This window comes from Podarcis cretensis (assembly GCF_951804945.1).
Source record: "Podarcis cretensis genome assembly, chromosome: 12".
Taxonomy (NCBI): Eukaryota; Metazoa; Chordata; class Lepidosauria; order Squamata; family Lacertidae; genus Podarcis; species Podarcis cretensis.
Window position 1 is genome coordinate 5,638,856 of NC_137181.1, and position 27,753 is coordinate 5,666,608.

The 27,753-nt window shown below is 44.3% G+C and overlaps 1 protein-coding gene across 6 annotated transcripts in view; it reads left to right on the plus strand.

The window, feature by feature from the left end:
• ALS2CL (ALS2 C-terminal like) overlaps window positions 1-27,157 on the plus strand; it is a 97,838-nt gene extending 70,681 nt beyond the window's left edge. For all 6 annotated transcript variants that reach the window (XM_079996444.1, XM_079996445.1, XM_079996447.1 and 3 more), the window contains exons 14-26: window positions 107-218; window positions 3,261-3,338; window positions 5,129-5,253; window positions 7,983-8,156; window positions 10,245-10,335; window positions 11,710-11,867; window positions 14,082-14,144; window positions 15,682-15,855; window positions 17,969-18,011; window positions 19,096-19,157; window positions 21,617-21,766; window positions 24,593-24,689; window positions 25,131-27,157. In XM_079996444.1, the coding sequence (XP_079852570.1) occupies window positions 107-218; window positions 3,261-3,338; window positions 5,129-5,253; window positions 7,983-8,156; window positions 10,245-10,335; window positions 11,710-11,867; window positions 14,082-14,144; window positions 15,682-15,855; window positions 17,969-18,011; window positions 19,096-19,157; window positions 21,617-21,766; window positions 24,593-24,689; window positions 25,131-25,199 (1,396 nt within the window). In that variant the 3' untranslated portion in view covers window positions 25,200-27,157. The remainder of the gene's footprint in view (window positions 1-106; window positions 219-3,260; window positions 3,339-5,128; window positions 5,254-7,982; window positions 8,157-10,244; window positions 10,336-11,709; window positions 11,868-14,081; window positions 14,145-15,681; window positions 15,856-17,968; window positions 18,012-19,095; window positions 19,158-21,616; window positions 21,767-24,592; window positions 24,690-25,130) is intronic.
• Window positions 27,158-27,753: the final 596 nt, after the last annotated feature.

A 27,753-nucleotide genomic window follows, 5' to 3' on the forward strand; every position in this document is an offset into this window, starting at 1 on the left:
CAGAAAGAGAATATGTTTGGAATGATTTATTCAGCTTTCATCCTGATATTCTGGCAGGGGCATATCCTGACTCTACAATTCTGTGATTCCTCTCATTCTATTTCAGAGGAGAGAGGTACATTGGGATGTGGCAGGAAGACCAGAGACATGGACCGGGGCTTGTGCTCATGCAATCAGGCGTCTGCTATCAGAGAACTTTCCACATGGATAAAATGGTGGTAAGGATCACCAGGAAATAAAATGTTTGAACTCTCATGTAGGCTTCTCAGGTAGCCTTCATCAAGTGCTTTCTTTAAAAATAAATAATGATTTTCAATTTTATACATGTCGATAATTTTACAGTCATTTTGATATTTCAAAACTTGACTTCCTTCCCCCTCTCTCTGCGGTTCCTTCAATTTATTTTTCATAGTTTCTGCATATGCAAATTAGCTTAATTTGCTCATATATTCATCCACTTTAAATATATACTCTTTTATAAAACTGCAGGTTATTACAAGAATCCTGCCAATGTTCTTATCCGTTTATGGTTTATTTGTAAATATTCAACAAACCATTTCCATTCTTTTATAAAAAAGTTTGTTATCTTGATTTCTTATTTTTCTGGTAAGTTTTGCCATTTCTGCATATTCCATAAGTTTTTGTATCCGTTCTTCCTGTGCTGTGACTTCTGCTTCCTTCCATTTTGGGGCGAGTAGCATTGCATGGACAGGCGGAGTCCCCAGATCCCGAGTGGTCCCCCCCGTCATGTGGAATAACGACGCTAGACAACGTGCTATGGGATTAAATTGGCCACAACTTTATTAAATTTCAAATGTGGGTAGACCTTGGCTCAGGCATTGGGCGTTCTCCCTCCCCAGTCCCCAGCCGTGGACCTAGGGAGCATCAGGGTTATCCAGTGTGTGTGTGGGGGGCGATGGGCTGGCTCTGGAGAGCATATGTTCAAGCAGAGATAGCCGCCCCCGTTACGCCACTGCCGCCGCAGGGGAGAGCAATGACGACCTTTCGGCGTACGGCCAAAGCCTCCCTTCAGAAACCCCTTTAACGGGGAACCCTGGTATCGCCGCCGCAAAGAGGAAGATGGACTAAAGGATTCCGCCCAAGGCCTGATACCGCCAAAGTTGTGACGTTTTGCTACGGGAAAGGCGAAACCTGCCAAGGCAGGGAAATTCCTTTCCGGCCCTTTAACAGCGACCTTATCGTAGCAGCGCCCGCATACCTGTGGAGACAGGTTAACCTGCAAAACCTATGAAGAAAAGTTAACCTGCAAAAGAAGACATTAACTGAGGGTGGGTAGGGTGGGAGAAGCTCTGGAGCCAAGTGAGGATTACCAGGTAAGATCCTCCCTCTATTGTGTGGGCAGGTAATCCCTCCCCCTACCTGGCCTGGTTTCCCTGGCAACGCTTCCCCCAGGTGGGATTGGACAACTCACTGGGGTAGGCGGGGACCTCCAGGTATCCCACCTGAGGGAAGGCAAAGCCTATGCTGACGGGGCCACTCCAGATCCAGGGCTGCACGCGTCCACGCAAAAGGCGCCCCCCGTTTTAAGTGGGGAGCGGTCATTGTTGCCACTGTGGCTGCACAAATGAATAAATTTCTATACAGTTTGGGTAGGAAAGCTTCTGGTTTTTTTGTTTTGTTTTTTACAAATGTTATTTTAAACACATTTTCCAATTCATTATACAGTGGTACCTCGGGTTAAGTACTTAATTCGTTCCGGAGGTTCGTTCTTAACCTGAAACTGTACTTAACCTGAAGCACCACTTTAGCTAATGGGGCCTCCTGCTGCTGCTGCGGCGCCAAAGCACGATTTCTGTTCTCATCCTGAAGCAAAGTTCTTAATCTGAGGTACTATTTCCAGGTTAGTAGAGTCTGCAACCTGAAGTGTATGTAACCTGAAGCGTCTGTAACCCGAGGTACCACTCTATATCATTTCTCAGCGAGCTTTACCCTTTCTACAAGACCATCACATATGATAAAAAGAACCTTCTTTCTCTTTACATTTCCTATACTTACAGTGGTACCTCGGGTTACAGATGCTTCAGGTTACATACGCTTCAGGTTACAGTCTCCGCTAACCCAGAGATAGTACCTCGGGTTAATAACTTTGCTTCAGGATGAGAACAGAAATTGTGCGGCGGCAGAGGGAGGCCCCATTAACTAAAGTGGTATCTCAGGTTAAAAACAGTTTCAGGTTAAGAACGGACCTCCAGAACGAATTAAGGTTTTAACCTGAGGTACTACTGTATTTGATTTGGATTTTTGCCAATTTACTCAAGTGCTGTGCCAAAGCAAGTCTTATGAACATCCCTGCAAGGCGGTCCAGTATCATTGCAAGGATGGAAGCTGAGAGACAAGGACCTAGGAGAAATTTGAACCAGCAGAACCTCACTCTTCCTTCTACTTTTTATTTTTAAAAGGGAAGAAAAGTTTCTAGCCCATATGAGTGCAAATAGACGCTTGCAGAGGCGGAGGATTGTCTGGACTCAAGAGTTCCATCAGAATAACTTCTGCAAAATAAAAAGTCATTTGAGTTCGTCAAGTTTGCACAGTGTTGTATGGGTTTCATAATTCCACCTTCCTTTGTTGAGTATGCACAGTTAGGAGCATAGCTGTCAACTTACAGATTTGAAAATAAGGGACCAGCAGCCTTGAAAATAAGGGACTAGCAGCCAAAATAAGGGACCTGCAGCCTCACCTGTTCCAGGCACTCCAGTCTTCCTGTCCTCCTGCAGTCTGGTCAAACTCATGCTGGTAGCTTCGAGAACACTGTCCAACCAACTTTGTAACCAGTGGTTCAACTGAATAGAATCTGAATCACATGCACCACAAGGCCTATGCAGCCTCAGCTTAAGATGGCTCCCCGGCCTGGCTTTGCACTGCAAAGTTTGCAGCAGCACATGCAACAAAATGGCGTCCAGCATTCAAAAACCTCCTCAGCTTGCATTAACTAGCCACACACAAGGCATGCAAGCTCCATCCCCCAGTCGTTCTTAGACTTATTATTGGGTGAGCAACACAGCCAAGCAACACAGTTGGAGCCTCCCTCCTCCCTGGCCGGGAGGGAGGGAGAGGAGCTGCTTCCTTTGAAATTTAAGGGACATCATTTAAGAGACATTTAAGGGACATCCATCAATAAGGGACAGCAGCGGGACGGCGCTGGAATAAGGGACTGTCCCTTCAAATAAGGGACACTTGACAGCTATGGTTAGGAGGCATATTTTGCTAATTTACCTCCCCTTCTCTCCTACGATCTGCAGGGACCTGGGACGCTCCTCCTGGAAGACGACTCAATCTTTGTGGGAAACTTCACAAGAGACTTGACTTTTGTCGGCAAAGTGAGTTGCGGGCTCGGCTTTTCGATTGCTCTGGGTTTAAAAGCTGCAAACTGAGCTTGACTGACCACATTTGAGCGGGGAAACAGTGTGCTGATTGGAATATATTCCTAAAGCCATGCTTTTAAGATGCTGGCAGGGCTGGATTTAGATTTGATGCGGCCCTCAGCTACTGAAGGTCATGGGGCCCTTTCGATGTCCAGCTGTCCTTTGTCAACAACAATTTGTCGCTGTTTTTGTGCTGAATATATGCTATATGGTAATTTATGGACCTAATAGGTTTCTACAGACATTTTATTTGTTTTTTTATCTTATATTTTGGAAATGTACATCCAGTGGTTTTTTTTTTCTTTAATTTTTTTGGGGGGCCCCAGGAGAGTGGGGTCCTAAGCTATAGCTTGTTTAGCTTATATGTAAATCCGACACTGCTCTCTGGTCATCATGAGAACCTCGTAACATGAAGAACTTCGTGTTTGCTTCTTTTTCCTTTTCCTTCCTCTACCTTTTCCCCTTTGCTGCCGTGTCACTTCCTTGGGGTATTTAAGCTTCACATGGAGACCTGTTTTGCTCTTGGACATGGATAGGGAAACTAAGGCCTGAGGGCCGGATCCGGCCCAATCGCCTTCTCAATCCGGCCCACATATGGTCCGTGTGTTTTTACATGAGTAGAATGTGTCCTTTTATTTAAAATGCATCTCTGGGTTATTTGTGGAGCATAGGAATTTGTTCATCCCCCCCCCCAAAAAATAATATAGTCTGACCCCCACAAGGTCTGAGGGACAGTGGACCGGCCGGCCCCGTGCTGAAAAAAATTGCTGACCCCTGTTAGAATTCTTGCTCCATGATTGCAGTCATGGGATTTTTGTCTATCACATGACAATGTATGTTTTGACTCCACAGAGTGGGAAGTGACGGAGACAGGATGTTTGTGTTACTGTGTTCCGTGAAGTGGGACTCTTGTCCTTTGTTCTTTTTCTCTTTGCTGTCTGATGCTAGAGAGAGAGGGAGCCATGTTGCAGTGCTCCGTGTGTGTTTATATGTGTTTTTCGCTCTATAAGATGCACCAGACCACAAGTTTTTGGAGGAGGAAAACAACAACAAAAAATATTCTGAATCTCAGAAGCCAGAACAGCAAGAGGGATTGCTGCTTTCACTGCACAGCGATCCCTCTTGCTGTTCTGGCTTCTGTGATAGCTGCGCAGCCTGCATTCACTCTGTAAGATGCACACACATTTCCCCTTGCTTTTTAGGAGGGGAAAAGTGAGTCTTATAGAGCAAATAATATGGTAAATAAAATATATTAGCCAAAATGCTGAGTTGCTGAGGTCTGTTATGCAACTGCGAAGACTCTGCAGATCCCTAAGTGTGCATTGTCTGTTGGCATCAGTCGCTGGGATGTTCAGGCTGAAGAAAGCTTTTGAAGCTCCCGAACGATCGACCAGGAGGGAGAGAACATGCCATTTGGGCATGTGTCTCTGCCAGGGTCCTACTCGAGTGCAGGACGAGGTCTTGACAACCCCTGCTCTTGGAGTTACTCTGCCTGGAGAACAGTGGGGGCAGAGGTGCGCGTACCATGGCCCAATAGGGATGATTTAGATAAGGCTTTCCCATTCCCTCCGCAAAGCAGGAATCTCAATTTGCCAGGGGAAATGCCATCCGTCGATTAACCCGCCTGCTCCTTGTCAATAATTCTAGGCTACCTGTAATTCTGCTGCCGCTATACAATCCAGGGTATGAATGGTTTCGAATGAATGAATGAAAAATTAACTCTGGCTTTTGGGGATGGTTTTCAGGGCAAGCTGACCTTCCCAAACGGATTCACCCTGGAGGGCACGTTCAGCAGCAAATCAACCCACGGGCTGCAAACTCAAGGAATCCTGGACACGTCCGGCGAACAGGATGACACCGCAGAGAAACTGTGAGTGGGAGTCGATAGCGTGGTTTACGTCTGAAATAAGGTTCTTTCATATGTGGTCGACTTGTAAAAGGGTAAAGGAGTATTGGGAAATAATAATAATAATAATAATAATAATAATAATAATAATACAGTATTACCTCAGGTTACATACGCTTCAGGTTACATATGCTTCAGGTTACAGACTCCACTAACCCAGAAATAGTGCTTCAGGTTAAGAACTTTGCTTCAGGATGAGAACAGAAATTGTGCTCCGGTGGCGCGGCAGCAGCAGGAGGCCCCATTAGCTAAAGTGGTGCTTCAGGTTAAGAACAGTTTCAGGTTAAGAACGGACCTCCGGAACAAATTAAGTACTTAACCTGAGGTACCACTGTAAATAATTTTATTTATAGCCCGCCCTCCCCAGCCAAGACTGGGCTCAGGGCGGCTGACACCAGATATAAAACAATTGATTGAAATACAACTTAAAAAACAAAGATTAAAATACAACATTAAAATGCATCCTCATTTCAGCAGAAACTCAAAAACCTTTTGGGGCATTAAAACGTTAAGTCTTCACCAAGGCTAACTATCCAGACTGGTCCTACATGGGCCAGAAAATAATTTATAATGAAGTGAAAATAATGTTTAAAAGCAGCTTTCCCCCAAAAGCCAGAGTCCTTTTTTTGGTGGGGGATAATTCAGATGGAAATTCTCAGGTGTCAAGAAGGGTTATTTATGTATGCCACTATGGCGGCCCGGGGCCAAAAATGGAAAACGAGCGAGGTCCCAACCAAAGAAGAATGGCAATTTAAGCTGACGGAATATGCGCAGCTTGCGAGCATAACATATAGAATAAAAGGACAAGAAGAACATGTTTGGAGAAGATTGGACAATGTTTATGGACTATATGGGGGGATTTGTGTATACTTGAAAATGTTGGCAGCTTAGGATAAATTCAACAGTGCAAATAAGTTTTGACGGAAGTAATAATGGAATATTGAATGGTTTCGTTTATGGAAAATCTGCAGGGATTTATGATATGTAAAATGAACCACGGAAAGGGAAGAAGTAACTGATATTTTAAGGTTGTATAAATGAATATTCTAAATGGTAAAACAGAAAACGTAATCAAAATTATATTTTGATTATTTTGCTAGAGCAGCCCCAGACTTTGAATCGCAGACAGAAAATTTAATAAAAATTATATAGACAGATTGATTAATAAAAAGAGAACCTGGTTAACCTCTTAAGTACCAGTGCTTTGGCCTAAAGCGTGGGCAACTTTCTGCCTCCATTTAATAGGCTTGTCGAGTCAGGAGGGAACCTGTTACTGTTGTTAGCCGCTCAGAGCCCGGCTTCGGCTGGGGAGGGTGGGATATAAATAAATAATTATTATTATTATTATTATTATTATTATTATTATTATTATTATTATCTAGTCCAACCCCCTTCCACACAGGAATTGCAGCAGATCTTGGGCCAGCCGTTCCCTCTTAGCCTAACCTCCCTCACAAGGTTGTTTTTGTGGGGGTGAAAACGGAGGCGAGTGGGAACCGTGGTTATTACAATTATTTCGTTATTGTTTTACCACGACGGAAACACGTTTAGAGTCTGTGCTTTTGCTGCCCCCTTGAGCTCTTCGGAGGAAAGGCCGAGGAATAAATATAATTAAAAGAAGACAACAAATGTGGGAATGGAGAAGCGTTGCCTGGGGTGATGGATCGTTTGTGGCGATTTGATCTTAATTTATTTCTTGCATTTACACCACACCTTTCTCCTCCCCAATGAGGAGCTTAAAATGGCACACACGGCCATTTCCCTCCTCATTCAGTCCCCACGACAACAGCAACCCTAAGAGGGAGAAAGGGAGAAGGCAGTGACTGACCCAAGGTGGAGACTCGAACCCGGGTCTCCCAGGTCCCTAATCCAGCCTTTCTCAAGCTTTGATGCCATTGAACTACAACTCCTATCTCACACACCCCAGCCAGCTTGGCCAGTGGTCAAGGGATGATGGGTCTTGTAGCTCAAGAACATCTGAGAGAGGCTGCTCTAACCACTGCACCATGCTTCCTCTCTTGGCTCATTCACACAGGAATGCTGCCTCCGTTACTCTGCAGCCGTCAAGGGACGGGAATGTAGAAGTTTGTGTGAATTTGAATGCATAGCAGGGGGTTGGACTAGATTATATATATATATATATATATATATATATATATATATATATATACCAACCACCAAAACACAGTGAAACCCCACCCCCAGGCAGATGATACATTGAGTATACAATATTCAATAATATACATATTTAATATTATTCAATAATAACATATTCAAATCAACCATAGGTACAGTTCTATATACCTTTACACTCCTCCTTCCACAAGGTTTATTTAACTTTTAACATTTTAATTGCCCCAAATTCTTCAAATAATTCAATATCTTCTCAAACCAAACCTCCTCTTTCTCGCTGACCTTAAACCCTTTCATTTTATGTATCTGCACAGTTAGTTATTCCAAAATTATAATATTATTCAGTTTTTCCCTCCATTGGTTCACCCCTAGCTCTTCTGCATTTTCCCAATTACTCGCTATAACCTGTCTGGCTGCAATTACCATCGGTTTTACCCATTTGCATTCCTCTTTTGTTTTTAACCTGGTAACGGGGGGTTGGGCTAGATGACCCTCGGTGTCCCTTCCGACTCTGTGATTCTTGGAGACCTCGTCTGAGAAACCTCTCTCTTCTTGTTCAGCCAGCTGGGTCAGGAAGTATTCCCGGTAGAGAAAAGATGGGAAGGCCTCTACAGCCCCTTCCTGGAGTTCATCCGCTCAGGCGGTCAAGGGGAAACAGAGGAGGCTTTCATGGGCTTCCACGTTCAGACGAGCAAAGAGCTGAGGAAGTCCCAGGAGTATCTCTTCTGCCACAGGTGAGCAGAAGGGGTTGGAGCGAAACCTGAACTCAGGTCACATTTGAAAAGGGAGCCAAGATCATATAACCCCAGTCCAGACCTACATTGGCTCCCAGTACGTTTCCAAGCACAATTCAAAGTGTTGGTGCTGACTTCGAAAGCCCTCAACGGCCTCGGCCCAATAGACCTGGAGGAGTGTCTCCACCACCATCGTTCTGCCCGGACGCTGAGGTCCAGCTCCGAGGGCCTTCTGGCGGTTCCCTCCCTGCGAGAAGTGAGGTTACAGGGAATCAGGCAGAGGGCCTTCTCGGTGGTGGTGCCCACACTGTGGAACACCCTGTTGGCTATTTGCAGACTAGTTGCGCTGCAGAAAGCACGCTGGGGAGACCACACATTACAAGGAACGCAAAATAACTTTAGCTAGGTTTTAATAACAAAAACAAAAACTCCTTTTACACTAAACCAGCGGCGTAGCGTGGGTTGTCAGCACCCGGGGCAAGGCAAGTAGTTTGCGCCCCTAACACCTAACCTGCCGCTGCTGCCAGCTTCTTCTTGCTGCTGCCTGGGCTGGTCGGGTGTGGTTCTCTCCCGCGCTCAGTGCTGCGCTGGGCGGCCGCTGCACTGTCCCTCCGCCAGATAGTCCCTCCCTCGCTCTCTCTCCGCTCCGCACCGCAACGCACGCCTGGCACCCTCCCCCTCCACAGTGGGCGGCGACCCGGCAGCTCGGATCGGATTTGCACAGCCAGCACTGCAGTGAGAGAAAGTGAGTGAGCCAGGTAGGGGCAGAGAGCTGCAAGTGCGAGCGTGCGCCCTCCCAAATGTTGCGCCCGGTGCGGCTGGCCCCCCCTGCACCCCCACGCTACGCCACTGCACTAAACATATCAACAAGCATGACCCATACACTAGGGCATGGTGCTGCTCTTTATATACTATACCTAATTGCTGACACAGTTTCATTAACACAACTTAGCAGCACCTGCTATACTGTTTCACAGCTGTAAAACTAGGTCATGTTATTTGCTCTGGCCCTTAAACACATGCACATCTTGTGGAACAATAATGAACCTTGAAATTTAAAGAGACCATTCAACACACCCTCCCATCATATGTCAAGGAAACAAACAACTACAGTGGTACCTCGGGTTACAGACGCTTCAGGTTACAGACGCTTCAGGTTACAGACTCTGCTCTGCTAACCCAGAAATAGTGCTCCAGGTTAAGAACTTTGCTTCAGGATGAGAACAGAAATCGCGCAGCTGGGAGGCGCAGCGGGAGGCGCCATTAGCCAAAGTGGTGCTTCAGGTTAAGAACAGTTTCAGGTTAAGAACGGACCTCCAGAACAAATTAAGTACTTACCCCAAGGTACCACTGTATCCCTCTTTAGGCTACTGGATTCTTATTTATTTATTTATTTGTTTTATTTTATTTCTCATTTTCTTGTTTATAAACAGTACAAATCTACTCATCCAATTTAAATTACCAAACAAAAATAATTACACACACACACACACCTTTTTCTATGGTCTCTTATGTTACCAGTATATCTTTTATCACTGCATATCCATTTTAAATCCATTTGTTGTTTATCCTGTATACTCAATTTAAATTGCTTCCTGGCTCGTTTTTAATTCAATCCCGCCAGTGTTTTAAGCTGTTGGCAATGGTTCTTCAAACAGTCCTTAAATCGTCCCTATTCTGAATTTTTAAAAAGTCTCCCTTCTTGATTTCTTAATCTTCCGGTAACTTTCACCATTTCTGCATACTCTGGGCTACTTGATTCTGAAGTCACAAATACCAATTTACTGCTGATTGTTAACAGCAGCAAAGCAGTGCATTGCACAAAAATGAGAAAATAAAAAAAAACCTTCCCGATAATCGATTGGTTAAAGATAAACTAGCAAGCTAACTTAATGATAAAACTTCTGCTGAGGAGGGAAGTCCAGGAGATTGCTTGGAATCTTGTTTTTTAGGTTGGTTATGTGGCTGTAAAATATTAATCTGAAAAACCAAATAAAAAATAAGAATAAAAAATGGGAGGCAAATCATATTAGGAGACGTTTTGAGTGGTGATGGTCTACTGCGCTCTGTTAATCTTTGTCCTCTCAGAGGGACCGAAGAGGCTCCCAGGAAAGTTGACTACCTTGAAGAACTCATTGAACACCAGGAGAAGGATGCCCTGCAAGATTACCTGCACCAGGTAACTTGTCCCACGCTGTTTGCATAATAGCTTGGTTGGTTAGAGCAGTGTTTCCCAACCTTGGGCCTCCAGCTGTTTTTGAACTACAGCTCCCATCATCCCTGACTAGCAAGACCAGTGGCAAGGGATGGTGGGAATTGTAGTCCAAAAACAGCTGGAGGCCCAAGGTTGGGAAACACTGGGTTAGAGTGTGATCCTGATAACCCCAAGTAAGGCCATCTTTAGCATATCCACCCAACACCCCCAAATTTAGTTTAGCCCCCAAATTAACTTTTATTATGCCTTATGTCAAAATTGGGGATGCGGGTGGCGCTGTGGTCTAAACCGATTGGAAGGTCGGCGGTTCAAATCCCCGCGACAGGGTGAGCTCCCCTTGTTTGGTCCCAGCTTCTGCCAACCTGCAAACCTAGCCTTGAATCTTTTTTTTTTTTAAATTGTTTGTACAATTTTATATTCAACATAATCATCACCAACACAAGAAGATATATATTAATCCTAATATCCACCCACCCACACCCACCCTTGACTTCTCTCAAATTCCTCTTCTGGTTCTTTAAATATTTGCTTCTTCTGCTTATTTTATTTTACCTTAATTCTGAAATCTTTTAACTAAATCTTCTTATATTCTTATCATTTTTATACCAATTCTTTCCAAATTACCTCTTACACTTTATTTTCCCAGTTATCGCTCCTTAACTTTCACACTTGTTTTCTTAATTGTGTTTGCTCAAACCCTGCTAGTGACTCCACTTCTTTACAATATTTTTCTATGTACAACATAAACGGTTCCCAATCTTTCTTAAAGTCTCTGTTTTCCTTATCTGTAAGTTTACCAATAAGCTTCTCCATTTTGGTATATTCCATAAGTTTTGCTTGCCACTCTTCTTTCGTGTCTTTTCATCTTTCCATTTTTGGGCTAGCAAGATCCTAGCCGCTGTTGTAGCATGCATGAAAAACTTCTTCCAGTCTTTTGGCAAGTCCTGTCCTGTAATACCTAACAAAAAGGCTTCTGGTTGTTTTTTTTAACAAACGTCTTAAACATGTTTTTCATTTCATTGTACAGTCATACCTCTTGTTACGTTTGGCTCAGGTTATGTCTTTTTAGGTTGCGTCCCGCGGCGACCCGGAAGTACCAGAAAGGGTTACTTCTGGGTTTCGCCACTCGCGCATGCGCAGACACTCAAAATGATGTCATGTGCTTGCGCAGAAGCAGCGAATCGCGACCCGCAGGTGCAGGTTGCATTCTGCTCATGTTGCGAAAGGGGCTCCGGAACGGATCCCGTTCGCAACCAGAGGTACCACTGTAAATCAATTCCCAATAGCTGAATCTTGCCTTGAATCTGAAGAGGCTATGTTTTCCTGTCGCTTTCGCAGGCTCTGCAATCTTCTCTGCACCCGCTAGGGAAATTCCTGAAGGCTCTGACGTTGGCGTTCCAAGCCAGCTACTCTGGAATCGGAGCAAACAAGCATCTTCTCCGCATGGCGCAAGAGGAGGTCAAGCATTACGCAAAGAAGATTTGGGAATTCTACCAGTACGTATTTGCACGCTGCGGCGCCCCTCTGGGATCGTCGTTTTTGCTCCGAGAAACTCAAAGAGGATCCACCTTGCAGGTGACCTCTTACGTAGCTTACCTTGCAGCAAATTTTGCCAGGGGATTCTTTTCAAGGATGTGCTAGTGAAATCCAAACCCCCAGGGCTTTTGTATATGTGGAGAGAGTCTCTTCCTTTAAATTCCTAGGAGTTTATCTCAGTGAAGACCTTACTTGGAAAATAAATACAACCCAGGTGGTTAAGAAAGCCCAGCAGAAACTCCATCTCCTCAGAGTATTGCAGAAGAACGATGTCAAACAACATTTGATGATCTCCTTCTACAGGTCCACAATAGAAAGTGTCCTTTCCTACTGCATCACAGTGTGGGACGCTGGTTTGACATCATCTGATAGGAAGTGCCTACAGAGGGTGGTGAATACAGCACAAGATATTATGGGCTGTCCCGTGAGTCCACTGAATGAAATAGCGGAAGAACGTTGCCTCAGGAGAGTGAGGAAAATTCTCAGGGATGATTCAGACCCTGGCCGGCACTTTCTTGATCTCCTGTCCCCGGGCAGAAGATATAGAAGCAGGATTAGTCGCACCAACAGGGTAAAGAACAGCTTCTATCCTGGGCTGTTAGGCTGCTGAATGGAAATATAACAACAGGACAACTGACTTTCGGGTTTGGTGTGCGTGTGTCAGTAAACAAGGGGAATTAAGACTAAGAGAGCTGAGTGGGGGGTGCTTGTGTAATCTCACTATATACAAGTTGTACAAGTGACAATAAAGTATTTCAGTTTCAATATGCAGATAAGTAAGGATGGGGCCCTGGAATATGGTTGCCGTTTAGAGGGAGTGATAATGGTTCCTGTCATAGCCAATGCAGGTGTTTAGCGAAGATAGAAACAGGGTTCAGAAAGTATTGGAATCCTGGGGTTTCGCAGAAGCACAAGAAATCTTTAATAGAATAATTCACAGGAAGCAAATCCAATGAGCATCCTCAGTAGCCAATAGGTGCTGAGTCTTGGGTGGCAGAGGGAGAGAGTATGAAATGGGGCACCCTTGGGAGAGCCTGGCTGGTGAACTGCAATTCCCAGTATTCTTGGGTGCAAACCAGACCAGTCTTTAAAGTTTTTCACGGGTAGCTAATGGTGGGAATGTTGAGGATAGTAGGAGAGGCTATATAGATTAAATATTATCCTTCCTCGCTCACGCTAGTGAGCTAGTGTTGTTGTTTAGTCGTTTAGTCGTGTCCGACTCTTCGTGACCCCCTGGACCAGAGCACGCCAAGCACTCCTGTCTTCCACTGCCTCCCGCAGTTTGGTCAAACTCATGCTGGTAGCTTCGAGAACACTGTCCAACCATCTCGTCCTCTGTCGTTCCCTTCTCCTTGTGCCCTCCATCTTTCCCAACATCAGGGTCTTTTCCAGGGAGTCTTCTCTTCTCATGAGGTGACCAAAGTATTGGAACCTCAGCTTCAGGATCTGTTCTTCCAGTGAGCACTCAGGGCTGATTTCCTTAAGAATGGAGAGGTTTGATCTTCTTGCAGTCCATGGGACTCTCAAGAGTCTCCACCTGCACCAGAATTCAAAAGCATCCATTCTTCGGCGATCAGCCTTCTTTATGGTCCAGCTCTCACTTCCATAAATCACTACTGGAAAAACCATAGCTTTAACTATACAGACCTTTGTTGGCAAGGTGATGTCTCTGCTTTTTAAGATGCTGTCTAGGTTGGTCATTGCTTTTCTCCCAAGGAGCAGGCGTCTTTTAATTTCGTGGCTGCTGTCACCATCTGCAGTGATCATGGAGCCCAAGAAAGTAAAACCTCTCACTGCCTCCATTTCTTCCCCTTCTATTTGCCTGGAGGTGATGGGACCAGTGGCCATGATCTTCGTTTTTTTGATGTTGAGCTTCAGACCATATTTTGCGCTCTCCTCTTTCACCCTCAGTGAAAGGTTCTTTAATTCCTCCTCACTTTCTGCCATGAAGGTTGTGTCATCTGCATATCTGAGGTTGTTGATATTTCTTCCGGCAATCTTAATTCCAGCTAGTGAAATAAGCTAGTAGCAAAGCACATTCCCTTGTACAAAGCAGGAGGTTAGCTGATAGATTTGTTAGAACCATTTGAGTTCAGCAATCCTGTCTGGCTTGTGAGCACCCACTGATTTTAAGTGGCCCTAATTTCCTTTTATTTGCTGTTTTTGCCATTCAGGGGTTTGCTGTGTCTTGCGTTGGAGGTCAAAGGTCAACCGTCTGCTGGAGGCATGGAGGAGAGGTAGTGGCATGGAATGGTTTTCTTTCTTCTTGAATGCAGGAAGCTGCTTCGCACTGAGTCAGATCCTTGGTCTAGCTAGTTCAGTATTGTCGACACTGGCTGGCAGCAGCTTGCCAGGTTTTTCAGCCCTACTTGGATGCCCTTGAGGATACCCTTGAACATGCCCAACCATTGACCCACAAACCTTATAATATGGGCATAGCCCCTGCCCTCCCAGTTAATAATCACCATTGTGGGTTACATCCTAGTCCTATTTTAAAGTGCATTGCAATCTATTTATTTGCAATTATATTCTACTTTGGGGAGCCGGGTGGCTCTGCGGTCTAAACCACAGAGCCTAGGACTTGCCAATCAGAAGGTCGGCGGTTCGAATCCCCGCGACGGGATGAGCTCCCGTTGCTCGGTCCCTGCTTCTGCCAACCTAGCAGTTCGAAAGCATGTCAAAGTGCAAGTAGATAAATAGGTACCGCTGTGGCAGGAAGGTAAATGGCGTTTCCGTGCGGTGCTCTGGTTCGCCAGAAGTGGCTTAGTCATGCTGGCCACATGACCCAGAAAAACTCTCTGCGGACAAACATTGGCTCCCTCGGCGTGTAAAGCGAGATGAGCGCCACAACCCCAGAGTCATTTGTGACTGGAATTAACTGTCAGGGGTTCTTTACCTTTTTAGATTCTACTTTATTTTCCTTCTAGAGTTCCATCAAACCCCACCGTGTGCTTAGCAACAGGGGATTCTGATCGAAAACAGGTCCCTGCCCCTATGATCCTACAGGAAAAGACCCTCTCCCACTAACCTACCCTCAATGGTTGGCTCCATACTGACCCAGCTAATTGATTAGAATGCATTAATCCGATTTGAGATTTTGTTTTCAATCAAGCGGTGTCTTTACAAAATAGACACTCTGCATTTTTTTTTTAAAAAATCCTTTTTACGCTGCTCTGTTTCCCAAGGCTGGTTTGCAAAAAGCAAGCACCAAGCCCAAGGTCCTCTGTGAATAATAATAATAATAATAATAATAATAATAATAATAATAATTTTTTACTTATACCCCACCCATCTGGCTGGGTTTCCCCAGCCACTCTGGGCGGCTTTCAACAGAGTGTTAAAATACAGTAGTCTGTTAAACATTAAAAGCTTCCCTAATGAGGGCTGCCTTCAGATGTCTTCTAAAAGTCTGGTAGTTGTTCTTCTCTTTGACATCTGGTGGGAGGGCGTTCCACAGGGTGGGGGCCACCACCGAGAAGGCCCTCTGCCTGGTTCCCTGTAACTTGGCTTCTCGGAGGGAGTGAACTGCCAGAAGGCCCTCGGTGCTGGACCTCAGTGTCTGGGCTGGACGATGGGGGTGGAGATGCTCCTTCAGGTATACAGGGCTGAGGCCGTTTAGGGCTTTCAAGGTCAGCACCAACACTTTGAATTGTGCTCAGAAATGTACTGGGAGCCAATGTAGGTCTTTCAAGACTGCTGTTATGTGTAGACTGCTGCCACAATCTGGATTGCAGCCCTTTGTACAAACTTCCCTTTCCGCTTCCTCTGCCTCAGTGACCTCAACGGACCGGCCCTCGTGCTGCCCCTCATCCTGCCGTGTTTCTACCCAGAACTCTCAATGCTCTACATGCTTTACCACCAGAAAGAGGATGACCTGTATTGCCAAGGGATTGTGGATCTGAGCCTGTTTCCCGATGTTAAGCTGCTTGAATTCCTGGAGGTCCAAAAGTGAGTGGTTGTGGATGCTGTAGAAATTCTCTCCCTCCCTTTCTATCTCCTGCATGCAAAGCAGATGTTCTACCATTGAGCTAAAGCCCTTTCGCGTCATACCTTTGGTCAGTCAGTCTAGCAGAGTATTGTCCACACCCTAAAATAATAATAACAATAACAATAACAATAACAATAACAATAACAATAACAATAACAATAACAATAACAATAACAATAACAATAACAATAATAATTTATTACAGTGGCACCTTGGTTCTCAAACTTAATCCGTTCCGGAAGTCCGTTCCAGAACCAAAGCGTTCCAAAACCAAGGCACACTTTCCCATAGAAAGTAATGCAAAAGGGATTAATCCGTTCCAGACTTTTAACATGAATTCAATTTAACATGAATTCTACTATCTAACGAGACCATGGATCCATAAAATGAAAGCAATAAACAATGTGCTGCAGTCACCCAATCAATCCACCAGTAGCTGAGCTGGGTTCCACACAGTCACATTTTTTTTTAAAAAAAGAGCCACACAAACAAAAACGCAAAATACTGTAAATAGCAAAAACAGACAGACCTCAGCGTCACACTCAAATCGGAAGCGTAACACTCAAAAGGGAGCACGTTTGGCTTCTGAAAAGGTTTGCAAACCGGAACACATACTTCTGGGTTTGCAGTGTTTGGGTTCCAAGTTGTTTGAGTACCAAGGCGTTTGAGAACCAAGGTTCCACTGTATTGTTATTCAATTGGAGCGCTCGCAGGCCAGTGTTTCCTAATTGTTGGTGTTTAAATTTGCCTTGAGACAGTCTTTAAACCTTTTCTGTTGACCACCAGCATTACGCTTTCCATTTTTAAGTTGGAAATAGAGTAGTTGCTTTGGAAGACAATAATCAGTCATCTGCACAACATGACCAGTCCAACGAAGTTGTTGTTGAAGAATGCGCATCTGCGGCTGGAAGCAGCATTGCTTTTGAGTCCCAGTTGTTGGAAACTGCGAGAGAGGAGTTCTTATGCTCAGGGTTACCCATAAGGCATAGAATCATAGAATCATAGAGTTGGAAGAGACACAAGGGCCATCGAGTCCAACCCCCTGCCAAGCAGGAAACACCATCAGAGCACTCCTGACATATGGTTGTCAAGCCTCTGCTTAAAGACCTCCAAAGAAGGAGACTCCACCACACTCCTTGGCAGCAAATTCCACTGTCAAACAGCTCTTACTGTCAGGAAGTTCTTCCTAATGTTTAGGTGGAATCTTCTTTCTTGTAGTTTGGAACCATTGCTCCGTGTCCGCTTCTCTGGAGCAGCAGAAAACAACCTTTCTCCCTCCTCTGTGTGACATCCTTTTATATATTTGAACGTGGCTATCATATCACCCCTTAACCTCCTCTTCTCCAGGCTAAACATGCCCAGCTCCCTTAGCCGTTCCTCATAAGGCATCGTTTCCAGGCCTTTGACCATTTTGGTTGCCCTCCTCTGGACACGTTCCAGTTTGTCAGTCTCCTTCTTGAACTGTGATGCCCAGAACTGGACACAGTACTCCAGGTGAGGTCTGACCAGAGCAGAATACAGTGGCACTATTACTTCCCTTGATCTAGATGCTATACTCCTATTGATGCAGCCCAGAATTGCACTGGCTTTTTTAGCTGCCGCGTCACACTGTTGGCTCATGTCAAGTTTGTGGTCAACCAAGACTCCTAGATCCTTTTCACATGTACTGCTCTCAAGCCAGGTGTCACCCATCTTGTATTTGTGCCTCTCATTTTTTTTGCCCAAGTGCAATACTTTACATTTCTCCCTGTTAAAATTCATCTTGTTTGTTTTGGCCCAGTTCTCTAATCTGTCAAGGTCGTTTTGAAGTGTGATCCTGTCCTCTGGGGTGTTAGCCACCCCTCCCAGTTTGGTGTCATCTGCAAATTTGATCAGGATGCCCTTGAGTCCATCTAGCTGGCCACTGTGAAAACAGGATTCTGGACTAGATGGGCTATTGGCTCATACCAAAAGGCTTGTGTTTTGTTCTTATCCTGTTTCCCACAATGCCTTTGGCAAGCCCACAAGCAAGCCTTGCTGCTCCAGACGCAAATCCCTCTTCCACCCTTTGACCCCGGCCTCTTCTCATTTCAGATATTTGTGGCCCCTCAAAGATCTGACGCTCACAAGTAACCAGGTAAGTCTACTCTCAGTTCTCTTCTGGTTTGCGTATGCAGTAAGCTGGGACTGGACCGCTGCAGATGACAGCGAGAGGATTCCTTGAAAAAATATAGAAACAGATCCCTCGTGTAAAACTCATTTGAGTAGCACAGGCGTGGCTCAATGGAGAAGGAGCTGCCTTGAAGGGAGAAGGAACCAGGGTCATTTCTGTGGTCACACACACACACACACAGTGGTACCTTGGTTCTCAAATTTAATCCATTCCGGAAGTCTGTTCCGAAACCAAAGTGTTCCAAAACCAAGGCAAGCTTTCCCATAGAAAGTAATGCAAAATGGATTAATCCATTCCAGACTTTTAAAAACAACCCCTAAAACAGCAAACCCAGCCAGATGGATGGGGTATAAATAATAAATTAATTATTATTATTGTTATGATCATCATCATCATCAGTGCTTTTTTCTGGGGGGACACAGGGGGGCGCATACCCCTAAACATTTCAATATGAGTAGGAAAATGAGAGTACCCCTAAACATTTTTTTAGAAACAAGCTCTGGTTGCTGTTGTTGTTATTGACAAATTCAGCGATATTTGGAATTTAATTCTGTGGTTTCTTGAGCTGCAGCCAGTTAATATAGATAACTTAGAGGGTCTGGTGGTACAAAGGAGCTTTCCAATTTCCTAGTAATGCACATCTTTTGCACGCAGAACAGGCACAGGCAACCTCGGCCCTCCAGATGTTTGAGACTACAACTCCCATCCTCCCTGGCCACTGGTCCTGTTAGCTAGGGATGATGGGAGTTGTAGTCCGAAAACATCTGGAGGGCCGAGTTTGCCTATGCCTGACGTAGAAGGTCCCAAGCTCAGTCCTCAATGGCATCTCTGGGTGGAGCAGGGAGACATTCTGTCTGAAGCAATACTGAGCTAGATGGACTAATGTTCTGGAGTCAGCATAACGAAGCTTCCTTACTTCCAAGCGTGGGAAGGGACCACAGCTGTAGAGCAGAACATCTGCTTTTCAAGCACAAGGTCTCAAGTGCAAGTGGATAATAAATAAATAGGAACAACAATAATTCTATATATGTGTGTGTATATATTTTAGAGACGATCACTGGTCAAAGACCGCTGCTTTCTTTCTGCTACTGAATGTCTACAGAAGCTGATGTAAGTTGCCACCCATTAATTTTTTTAATCTGTAGGAGGACGTTGTTGTTTAGTTGTTTAGTCGTGTCCGCCTCTTCGTGACCCCCTGGACCAGAGCACGCCAGGCACTCCTGTCTTCCACTGCCTCCCGCAGTTTGGTCAAACTCATGCTGGTAGCTTCGAGAACACTGTCCAACCATCTCGTCCTCTGTCGTCCCCTTCTCCTTGTGCCCTCCATCTTTCCCAACATTAGGCTCTTTTCCAGGGAGTCTTCTCTTCTCATGAGGTGGCCCAAGTCTTGGAGCCTCAGCTTCAGGATCTGTCCTTCCAGTGAGCACTCAGGGCTGATTTCCTTCAGAATGGAGAGGTTTGATCTTCTTGCAGTCCATGGGACTCTCAAGAGTCTTCTCCAGCACCATAATTCAAAAGCATCAGTTCTTAGGCAATCAGCCTTCTTTATGGTCCAGCTCTCACTTCCATACATCACTATTGGGAAAACCATAGCTTTTACTATACGGACCTTTGTTGGCAAGGTGATGTGTTTGCTTTTTAAGATGCTGTCTAGGTTTGTTATTGCTTTTCTCCCAAGAAGCAGGCATCTTTTAATTTTGTGACTGCAATAATAATAATAATGGTAAAGGTAAAGGTAAAGGTACCCCTGCCCGTATGGGCCCGTCTTGACAGACTCTGGGGTTGTGCGCCCATCTCACTTAAGAGGCCAGGGGCCAGCGCTGTCCGGAGACACTTCCGGGTCACGTGGCCAGCGTGACATCACTGCTCTGGCCAGAGCCAGATCCGCACACGGAAACGCCGTTTACCTTCCCGCTGGTAAGCGGTTCCTATTTATCTACTTGCACCTGGAGGTGCTTTCGAACTGCTAGGTTGGCAGGCGCTGGGACCGAGCAGCGGGAGCGCACCCCGCCGCAGGGATTCGAACCGCCGACCTTTCGATCGGCAAGTCCTAGGCGCTGAGGCTTTAACCCACAGCGCCACCTGCGTCCCATAATAATAATAATAATGGTACCTCTGGACTTTTGGTCAGCTTTAACCAATTTTAATTTTATTTTTCCTCCTTCCATGGTGTTGGAGGCAGGTTGCATGGTTCTGCACCTCCTTATTCTCACAACAACCCTATGAGGTGGGTTCGGTTGAGAAATAGTAACTTCCTATGAGCTCAGTTGGGCCATGATTCTCTTAACTCAGCCGCCCCCACCCCTATTGCCCTCTATCCGTGCCAGCATGACTGCGGGTTGACCAAAGTTCCCCATTCCTCCATAGGGACTAGCGACTTGCTCATTCACCAAAAGGAAAGCAGAGATTCCCAAGGCACCAGATCATAGGTCCTATCCAAATCAAGGAGGACTAAGCCCACACTCGCCTCCCCAAGGATTTCCTTTTTAGAAAAACAATAATAATTTTTATTACATTTTCAGTTTTGTCATAATCACAATTTCCATACATAAATCAATAAACTCAAACATCACTCTATCCTAGCATCGACCTCCTCCCGCCCCTCCTTCTGACTTCCATACATATTTGCTTTATTCTTGGCATTTCTATAACCACTGTTTTACCTTCTTTACCTTTACCTTCTTATTTTTATATTCTCTTATTTTTATATTTCCCCTTGTTAAATGTAAATCAGTTCCTTATATTCTCATTACAAAACATTTCAACTCAAAGCTACAAATGTTTTCAGATGTTTACAATGTTCTTTCGTATAGAAGATGAATTTGCTCTAGTCCTTTTGAAACAGTTCGTCACGCTGATTCCAGATCTCCCCCGTCAGCTTTGCTAACTCTATGTATTCCACCATCTTAGTCCACCATTCTTCCAGTGTTGGAATCTCCTGTGATTTCCGTTTCTGGTTTTTTTAAAATAAATAAATAAATTTTATTAAGATTTTAAAGGTTACAGAGAAGAAAAAAAAAGAAAAGAAAACAATACATATCAAAAAACAGAAAACCTAAAAAAGAGATAAAAAAACAAGTCGAACCTTTAACTCACTTACTGACATTCACTTATTTCCTTGACTTCCTCACGCCTCCCATTTTTGTATTCTAATTCAGTTAAATATTCCAGCAAATCCTTCCAACTTTGTTTTTATCCTGATAATTTATCTTAACATATTATAATTTTACCTTCTCTCTTTCACCAATTCATTTTTACTTAATCCTTTATATCCTTTCTGCTAAAACCACATAATTCCCCCCCCCCAACATCTTTCTAACATTCCTTAATTTTACAATGTTTCTGTAGATAAACTTTAAATTTCTTCCACTCTTCTTCCACCAACTCTTCTCCTTGGCCTCGGATTCTGCCAGTCATCTCAGCCAGTTCCATATAGTCCATCACCTGTGATTTCCGTTTCTGAGCCAGAAGTATCCTTGCAGCCACCTCCCCAAGGATTTCCATACGCTTTCTGGTTTGTGTGTTTTAGGGCTTACGTTGATGCTCACCAGGTCTTCCCTTTTTTGCAGCACTACTGTTGACCCGCGGGAAAAACTGGACATCCTCCAAAAGACATATGAGGAAATTGAGAAGACAGTGAACCGGGTGCTGGAGAAGGAATATAGCCTGCCAATGGACGACCTCTTGCCACTGCTGATGTATGTTGTGACGAGGGCAAGGTAAGGAAAGCCCGGTCTCCTCCTTGCTCATCCTTTCCAATGTGGCTGGATCAGGTCCTCAGGAGGGTCCGTTTCCGTGTTTGCAGACCGGAGTGTAAATAGCTCCGGAACTGTCCTGTTTTCAAATTAGTTGCTGGTTTGTTTTGGAGCTTAGCATCGTAAATTTATTCTGGTTTTTCCCAGCTGGGGAGCTGGGGATGTTAAAAGAAAAAAAACTGCTCCTTTTTCCTTATGGGGTACCCAAGAGCCGATATAGAGTCCTTATGTAAGTTCTCTATTGGTAGGAGAAAAATAACAGAGGCCAACTAGTAAGCCTGATATTTATTAATCGATTGCAACAGGGTGCGCACGCCCTGCCCCCAATGCAGGAGGGAGGAGGAACCCAGAACATTGGTGTGCAAGCTCTTATATTGACTTTTGAAATTGCCTCCCCTGTAGCTCAAGGTAAAGGAAAAGGGACCCCTGGCCATTAGGTCCAGTCACGGATGACTCTGGTGTTGCGGCGCTCATCTCGCTTTATTGGCCAAGGGAGCTGGCGTACAGCTTCCGGGTCATGTGGCCAGCATGACTAAGCCGCTTCTGGCAAACCAGAACAATGCACGGAAACGCCGTTTACCTTCCCGCCGGAGCAGTACCTATTTATCTACTTGCACTTTGACGTGCTTTTGAACTGCTAGGTTGGCAGGAGCTGGGACTGAGCAATGGGAGCTCAACCCGTTGCAGGGATTCAAACCGCCGACCTTCTGATGGGCAAGCCCAAGGCTCAGTGGTTTAACCCACAGCGCCACCCGCACAAGCCCCCCCCCCCCAAAAAAAAACACCATACATACATCACAGAAAGAGGTGGTCCCCACCAGAAATTTGAGTGTGTTGCTTCTCTCCTGTCTGCCAGAATACCTGATAATGCCTTATCTGATTGCCTTTTCTGGGTAGCCTGGCCATTCCTTTGAGATGGTAAATACTTAGTTCCTGAATCTCTTACGCATATTGATAGTGTAAACAAAATAAAAAAATTCCTTCCAGTAGCACCTTAAAGACCAACTAAGTTAGTTTTTGGTATGAGCTTTCGTGTGCATGCACACTTCTTCAGATACACTGAAACAGAAGTCACCAGACCCTTCTATATAGTGAGAAGGTGGGGAGGGGTATTACTCAGAAGGGTGGTGGGATTGGGTGATTGGCAGATAGCTGTGATGAGCCTGTTGACGACTCTTAACGACTGCAGTAGGTCTTACAGGAAAAAGCAAAATTCTTATCTCATGAGATTCTTATCTCATTATACATGACAAAGCCATTTTTCACCTTCTCACCCCTTGCTTTTTCCTGTAAGACCTATTGCAGTCACAGATAGGTAGCCGTGTTGGTCTGCCATAGTCAAAACAAAATAAAAAAATTCCTTCCAGTAGCACCTTAAAGACCAACTTAAGTTGTGTATCTGAAGTGTATCTGAAGAAGTGTGCATGCACACTATTGCAGTCGTTAAGAGTCGTCAACAGGCTCATCACAGCTATCTGCCAATCACCCAATCCCACCACCCTTCTGAGTAATACCCCTCCCCACCTTCTCACTATATAGAAGGGTCTGGTGACTTCTGTTTCAGTGTATCTGAAGAAGTGTGCATGCACACGAAAGCTCATACCAAAAACTAACTTAGTTGGTCTTTAAGGTGCTACTGGAAGGAATTTTTTTATTTTGTTTTGACTATGGCAGACCAACACGGCTACCTATCTGTATATTGATAGTGTGCTCAGCTTAACAGATACTTGCCAGACTGTATTCGAAAAGGGAGGTGTAAGCCCCTAACAGTCCAAAGACAATTGGAAAGCTTTCCCCATTTCCTTCCTCCTTGCAGAGAAATGTTTGAGGTCAATTTGGGAGAGACAAAATGGCTTCTGGATTGTTCTCCTGTACTATTTCAGACACGTGGTTTATATACTTACGTATGTGTCTGCCTTGTGCATTTATGAACATTTATTCCATATCTGAGACCTTAGAATTATTATAAGAATGTGATGGAGAACCTGGATCAAAACACAATGTAAGCTGCTACCTGCACTAAGGTTGTTGGACTGTCGGAGGCAACTATACTATATGCAACCAAGAGAGATTGTCAATGCAAGCTATATATACCTGCTAGATTATGGCTTCTGTGCAACTATTAAAGACACAGGATTCCTCGTGCTTTTGGTCACCCTAACCAAATAGCAACTTGTCAAGAAGTTCAATCCTGGCCTAAACCAAGATAATGGGTTTTAACTCCACTACAGGTATTAATTAGGTTACCAATGCTAGGATGTTTTATCCTTAGCACATTTAACCTAATTAACAGTCTGGTGGGGGGTTTTTTGGGGTGTTTTTTTTAGGGGGCGAGGAGGTTGGCTTTGACCTCACCAACTACCGTATTTTTCGCTCTATAAGACGCACCAGACCACAAGACGCACCTAGTTTTGGGAGGAGGAAAACAAGAAAAAAAATATTCTGAATGTCAGAAGCCAGAACAGCAAGAGGGATCGCTATGCAGTGAAAGCAGCGATCCCTCTTGCTGTTCTGGCTTCTGGGATAGCTGCGCAGCCTGCATTCGCTCCATAAGACACACACACATTTCCCCTTACTTTTTAGGAGGGAAAAAGTGAGTCTTATAGAGCAAAAAATACGAATACTTTTTGCCTGCATCTATGCCACTGTACAGTATGTACAAATGAGGATGGTGCCTTTATACATCTGGCGAAATGGACTCTGGCCCATGAAAGCTTTAAGATGTCTTTAATATGTCATAAAACTTTGCTGTTCTAACAGAATAATTTCGCCTTTCCCTCCACAAACCAGTATACAACATTTAGGAGCAGAAATCCACCTGATCAGAGATCTGATGGACCCGACAAATGAAGGAGGCATGTACGACTTCCTGCTGACAGCACTCGAGGTAAGGACAAAAGTAAGAGTAGACTGCGACAGTAGATAAAACAGTCAAATCAGATTGATGGAAAATTGATAACATTATTTCCTAAACTGGCCACCCAGGGGCTTCTACTAGCGAAACATGAATGCAATGGTCCACTCCTATAATTGCTAGAATCATAGAATAGTTGGAAGGGAGCACAAGCGTCATCTAGTCCAATTTTTTGTTGATTCTGGGGCTCGAACCCATGACCTTCAGATTAAGTCCCTTTTTCTGCCAACTGAGCTACCCCAGAGAGCAGGGAGGGGTTCAGAGAAGTATACCATAGAACCAAGAGAGGTTTCATAGCACCGAGAGTCTCTGCCATGGGTGCCACAAAAGATTTCTGGTGTATCTAGGATGATCTTAATCTTACAAATGAGTGCCAGTCTGTTTCAAGGTTTCTCTTCTTTTTCCCATCTCCAGTCGTGTTATAAATTCATCCAGAAGGAAATAAGACTCCGCCCAAGTTGGCAGGTCCTACACAGTTCCTGAGAGTTGCACAGCAGCATTCATTGTCCTAGCAAAGGATGCTGGAAAGAGAAGGAACTTGAAATTGTCGCTGCTGGGTTTTTCATTTTTTGGTATGTCTTTCCTATGGGAAGGATGTTTGGTTTTTAAGACACAATTTCTTTGAAATTGACATTTGAAAAAGAATGGTTCTTTGACGTTGAAGAGAAGGCTGCAGACAGAAGGAAGTCAACTTGATTCCAGGTGCAATACTCCCGTTCCTTGTGTCTCATCCTCATGCAAAATGCAACTTTCTATTCCTGGACAGGAGGACTTACCATTTTGGAGGCAAGAGGTTAATTCTGCTCCTGCTGGGACCAGAAACAAAGGTGTTTTGAAGGTTACCAAAACCAGGAATTTGCCAGAACCAATCTTGTTTGGGCCAGTGCAATTTTTTAACCAAGTGCTTTAACCTTTCATGTCAAATTACCACCGTTTATTATTTCCTTGTTTGTTTACGATTCATGGAGCATCTTGCAAAAGACAGTCTTGTGTACTGCTAAAACATACTGGAGGTTATTTTAGTTAATGCATTGCTTGTGGTGCGATCACTTTATTTGGGCTTTGCAAAATTTTGGCAGCCACACTGAAATTGAAATATTTGAAGGAAGGTCAAAATCTTACTTGTTTCAGCAACGGTCTGCTGGTAATCCAAACGCTCTGGTGAGCAGTCAGTGATCTCTGGATCACCATTAGCACAATAATGGCAATTCAAGCTCACTCAACCAGGAGTTCAGATGACCAACGCAACCCAAGCTGGTCAGTCCAGCTCCTTACCATACCATATGGACTGTGATGATGCCCTTGAATTTGCAAATACTCTCCTCTCTGCCTTTCTCCCATCAAAATCAAACGGCATATCCAATACCAGGGCAGAAAATGTTCCACCACACATTCCATTTATTCAAAGCTGCTAACTTACCTTTTACCTGACTACCCCTTTTCCAATGTAAAGGGAAGATCACTTCATGGATTTCCGCACCCAGATATCCACTGGAAAATGCAGCTCACAGTGTAGCGTTTGGCAAGTTACAACAACCGAGAGCTGTAGTTACACACATACACACTGCCTGTATTTCTCATGCAAGGGAGAGTGAACATGCACCACCCAATTTTTCCAGTGACATCACTGCTGCTTTTATTTGGGTTTTTGTGCTCAGACACACAAATAGAACAGGACTTCCGGAATCTACATCTGGACTGGCAAATCTATGGCCCTCAGTGTTGTTGGAGGGATCTGGAGGGCCGCAGGTTCACCAGCCCTGACCTCTACAGAGGCAGGTTAAACTCTTGACCTAATCTTTGGATGGAACTACAAGGTGTTGGTAGTCATAGTACAGGGTTTTGGAGGTTTTTCTAAGCATCGGTTGTCTGGGTCTTTCAAACTGTTCCATTGCGCTTGAACAGACTGAAAATCTCAGTTGCCCTTCCTTTGATTAACGAACCCTGCATCCTTGCCTCAGAGCTTTTTTCTGCAAAAGGGTTGGTGTTGCAAACCTCTTCTAAGGTAACTGACAAGTTTAATATAAAAATGCAGAGCCCTATTTTCTTAGGTCAAATTTAGCAAAATGAAGAGTTCTGGCAAAAGCCTGGTTTATTCTTCAGTCTGTCTTTTGGGTGTAAACTAGGTCAATATTGGCTCATTTTTGACTACTGAAGGCATAAAAGAGTTGTTGCTTTGAAATTAATTGGAAGTGAAAACACTGTTCTTATCTGAATGGTGTAAGAGCTAAAATGTGTGTACATTTTTAACTAAACAACTTTTTAATGCTTTAATATGCTGCATAAAACTGTACATTACTGCCTCACTGTATTACACTGGATAAAGTATTTAATATGCTAACTTCATTATAAATGACTTTGTATGGAAAAATTTTTATTGCGTTGTTTTGGAGACATGTAGCTATTTATATGAAATGAATAAATGAAGTTGCCTTAACTGAGTCAGACTACTGTTCTCTCAATTCTAATATGTATGTCTTCGGAATACAGGTGCAACAAACCTACCCAACTAATTTTACATTTCTCCAGTTGTTGGGAAGCAATTTTCAGCAGTGTATAAAAATACAGATTTAATGCATAGCTGGAGAGAAAACACATTTAAATGCATTATTTGGGGCCTTAATGTTTTGAAACAAAATTTACTGGATTAAGGTGGGAACAGAATTATGGGTAAAAACATGTGAAAGGGAGATGGGACTGGAAATTTGTCCACCCCCAATTTGGACTAGCTGTGGTGTGATGTTTTAAAGTGCGGCTTCAAAACTGAACCTGCCCCCCCCCCCCGAGAATGTGTGATCTATATTGCATATCTGAGTACATCATAATTTCACAGGGTAACATCCATGTGTGTAGGAAGGAATTCCCTCAAGGTGCTCTGTAAAGTACTGTATTTTTCGCTCTATAACACGCACCCGACCATAACGCGCACGTAGTTTTTAGAGGAGGAAAACAAGAAAAAAAATATTCTAAACGAAACAGTGGATGTATGATTTTTGTGGTTCATGCTGTGGCCACAAACATGTGATCTGACAGTGAG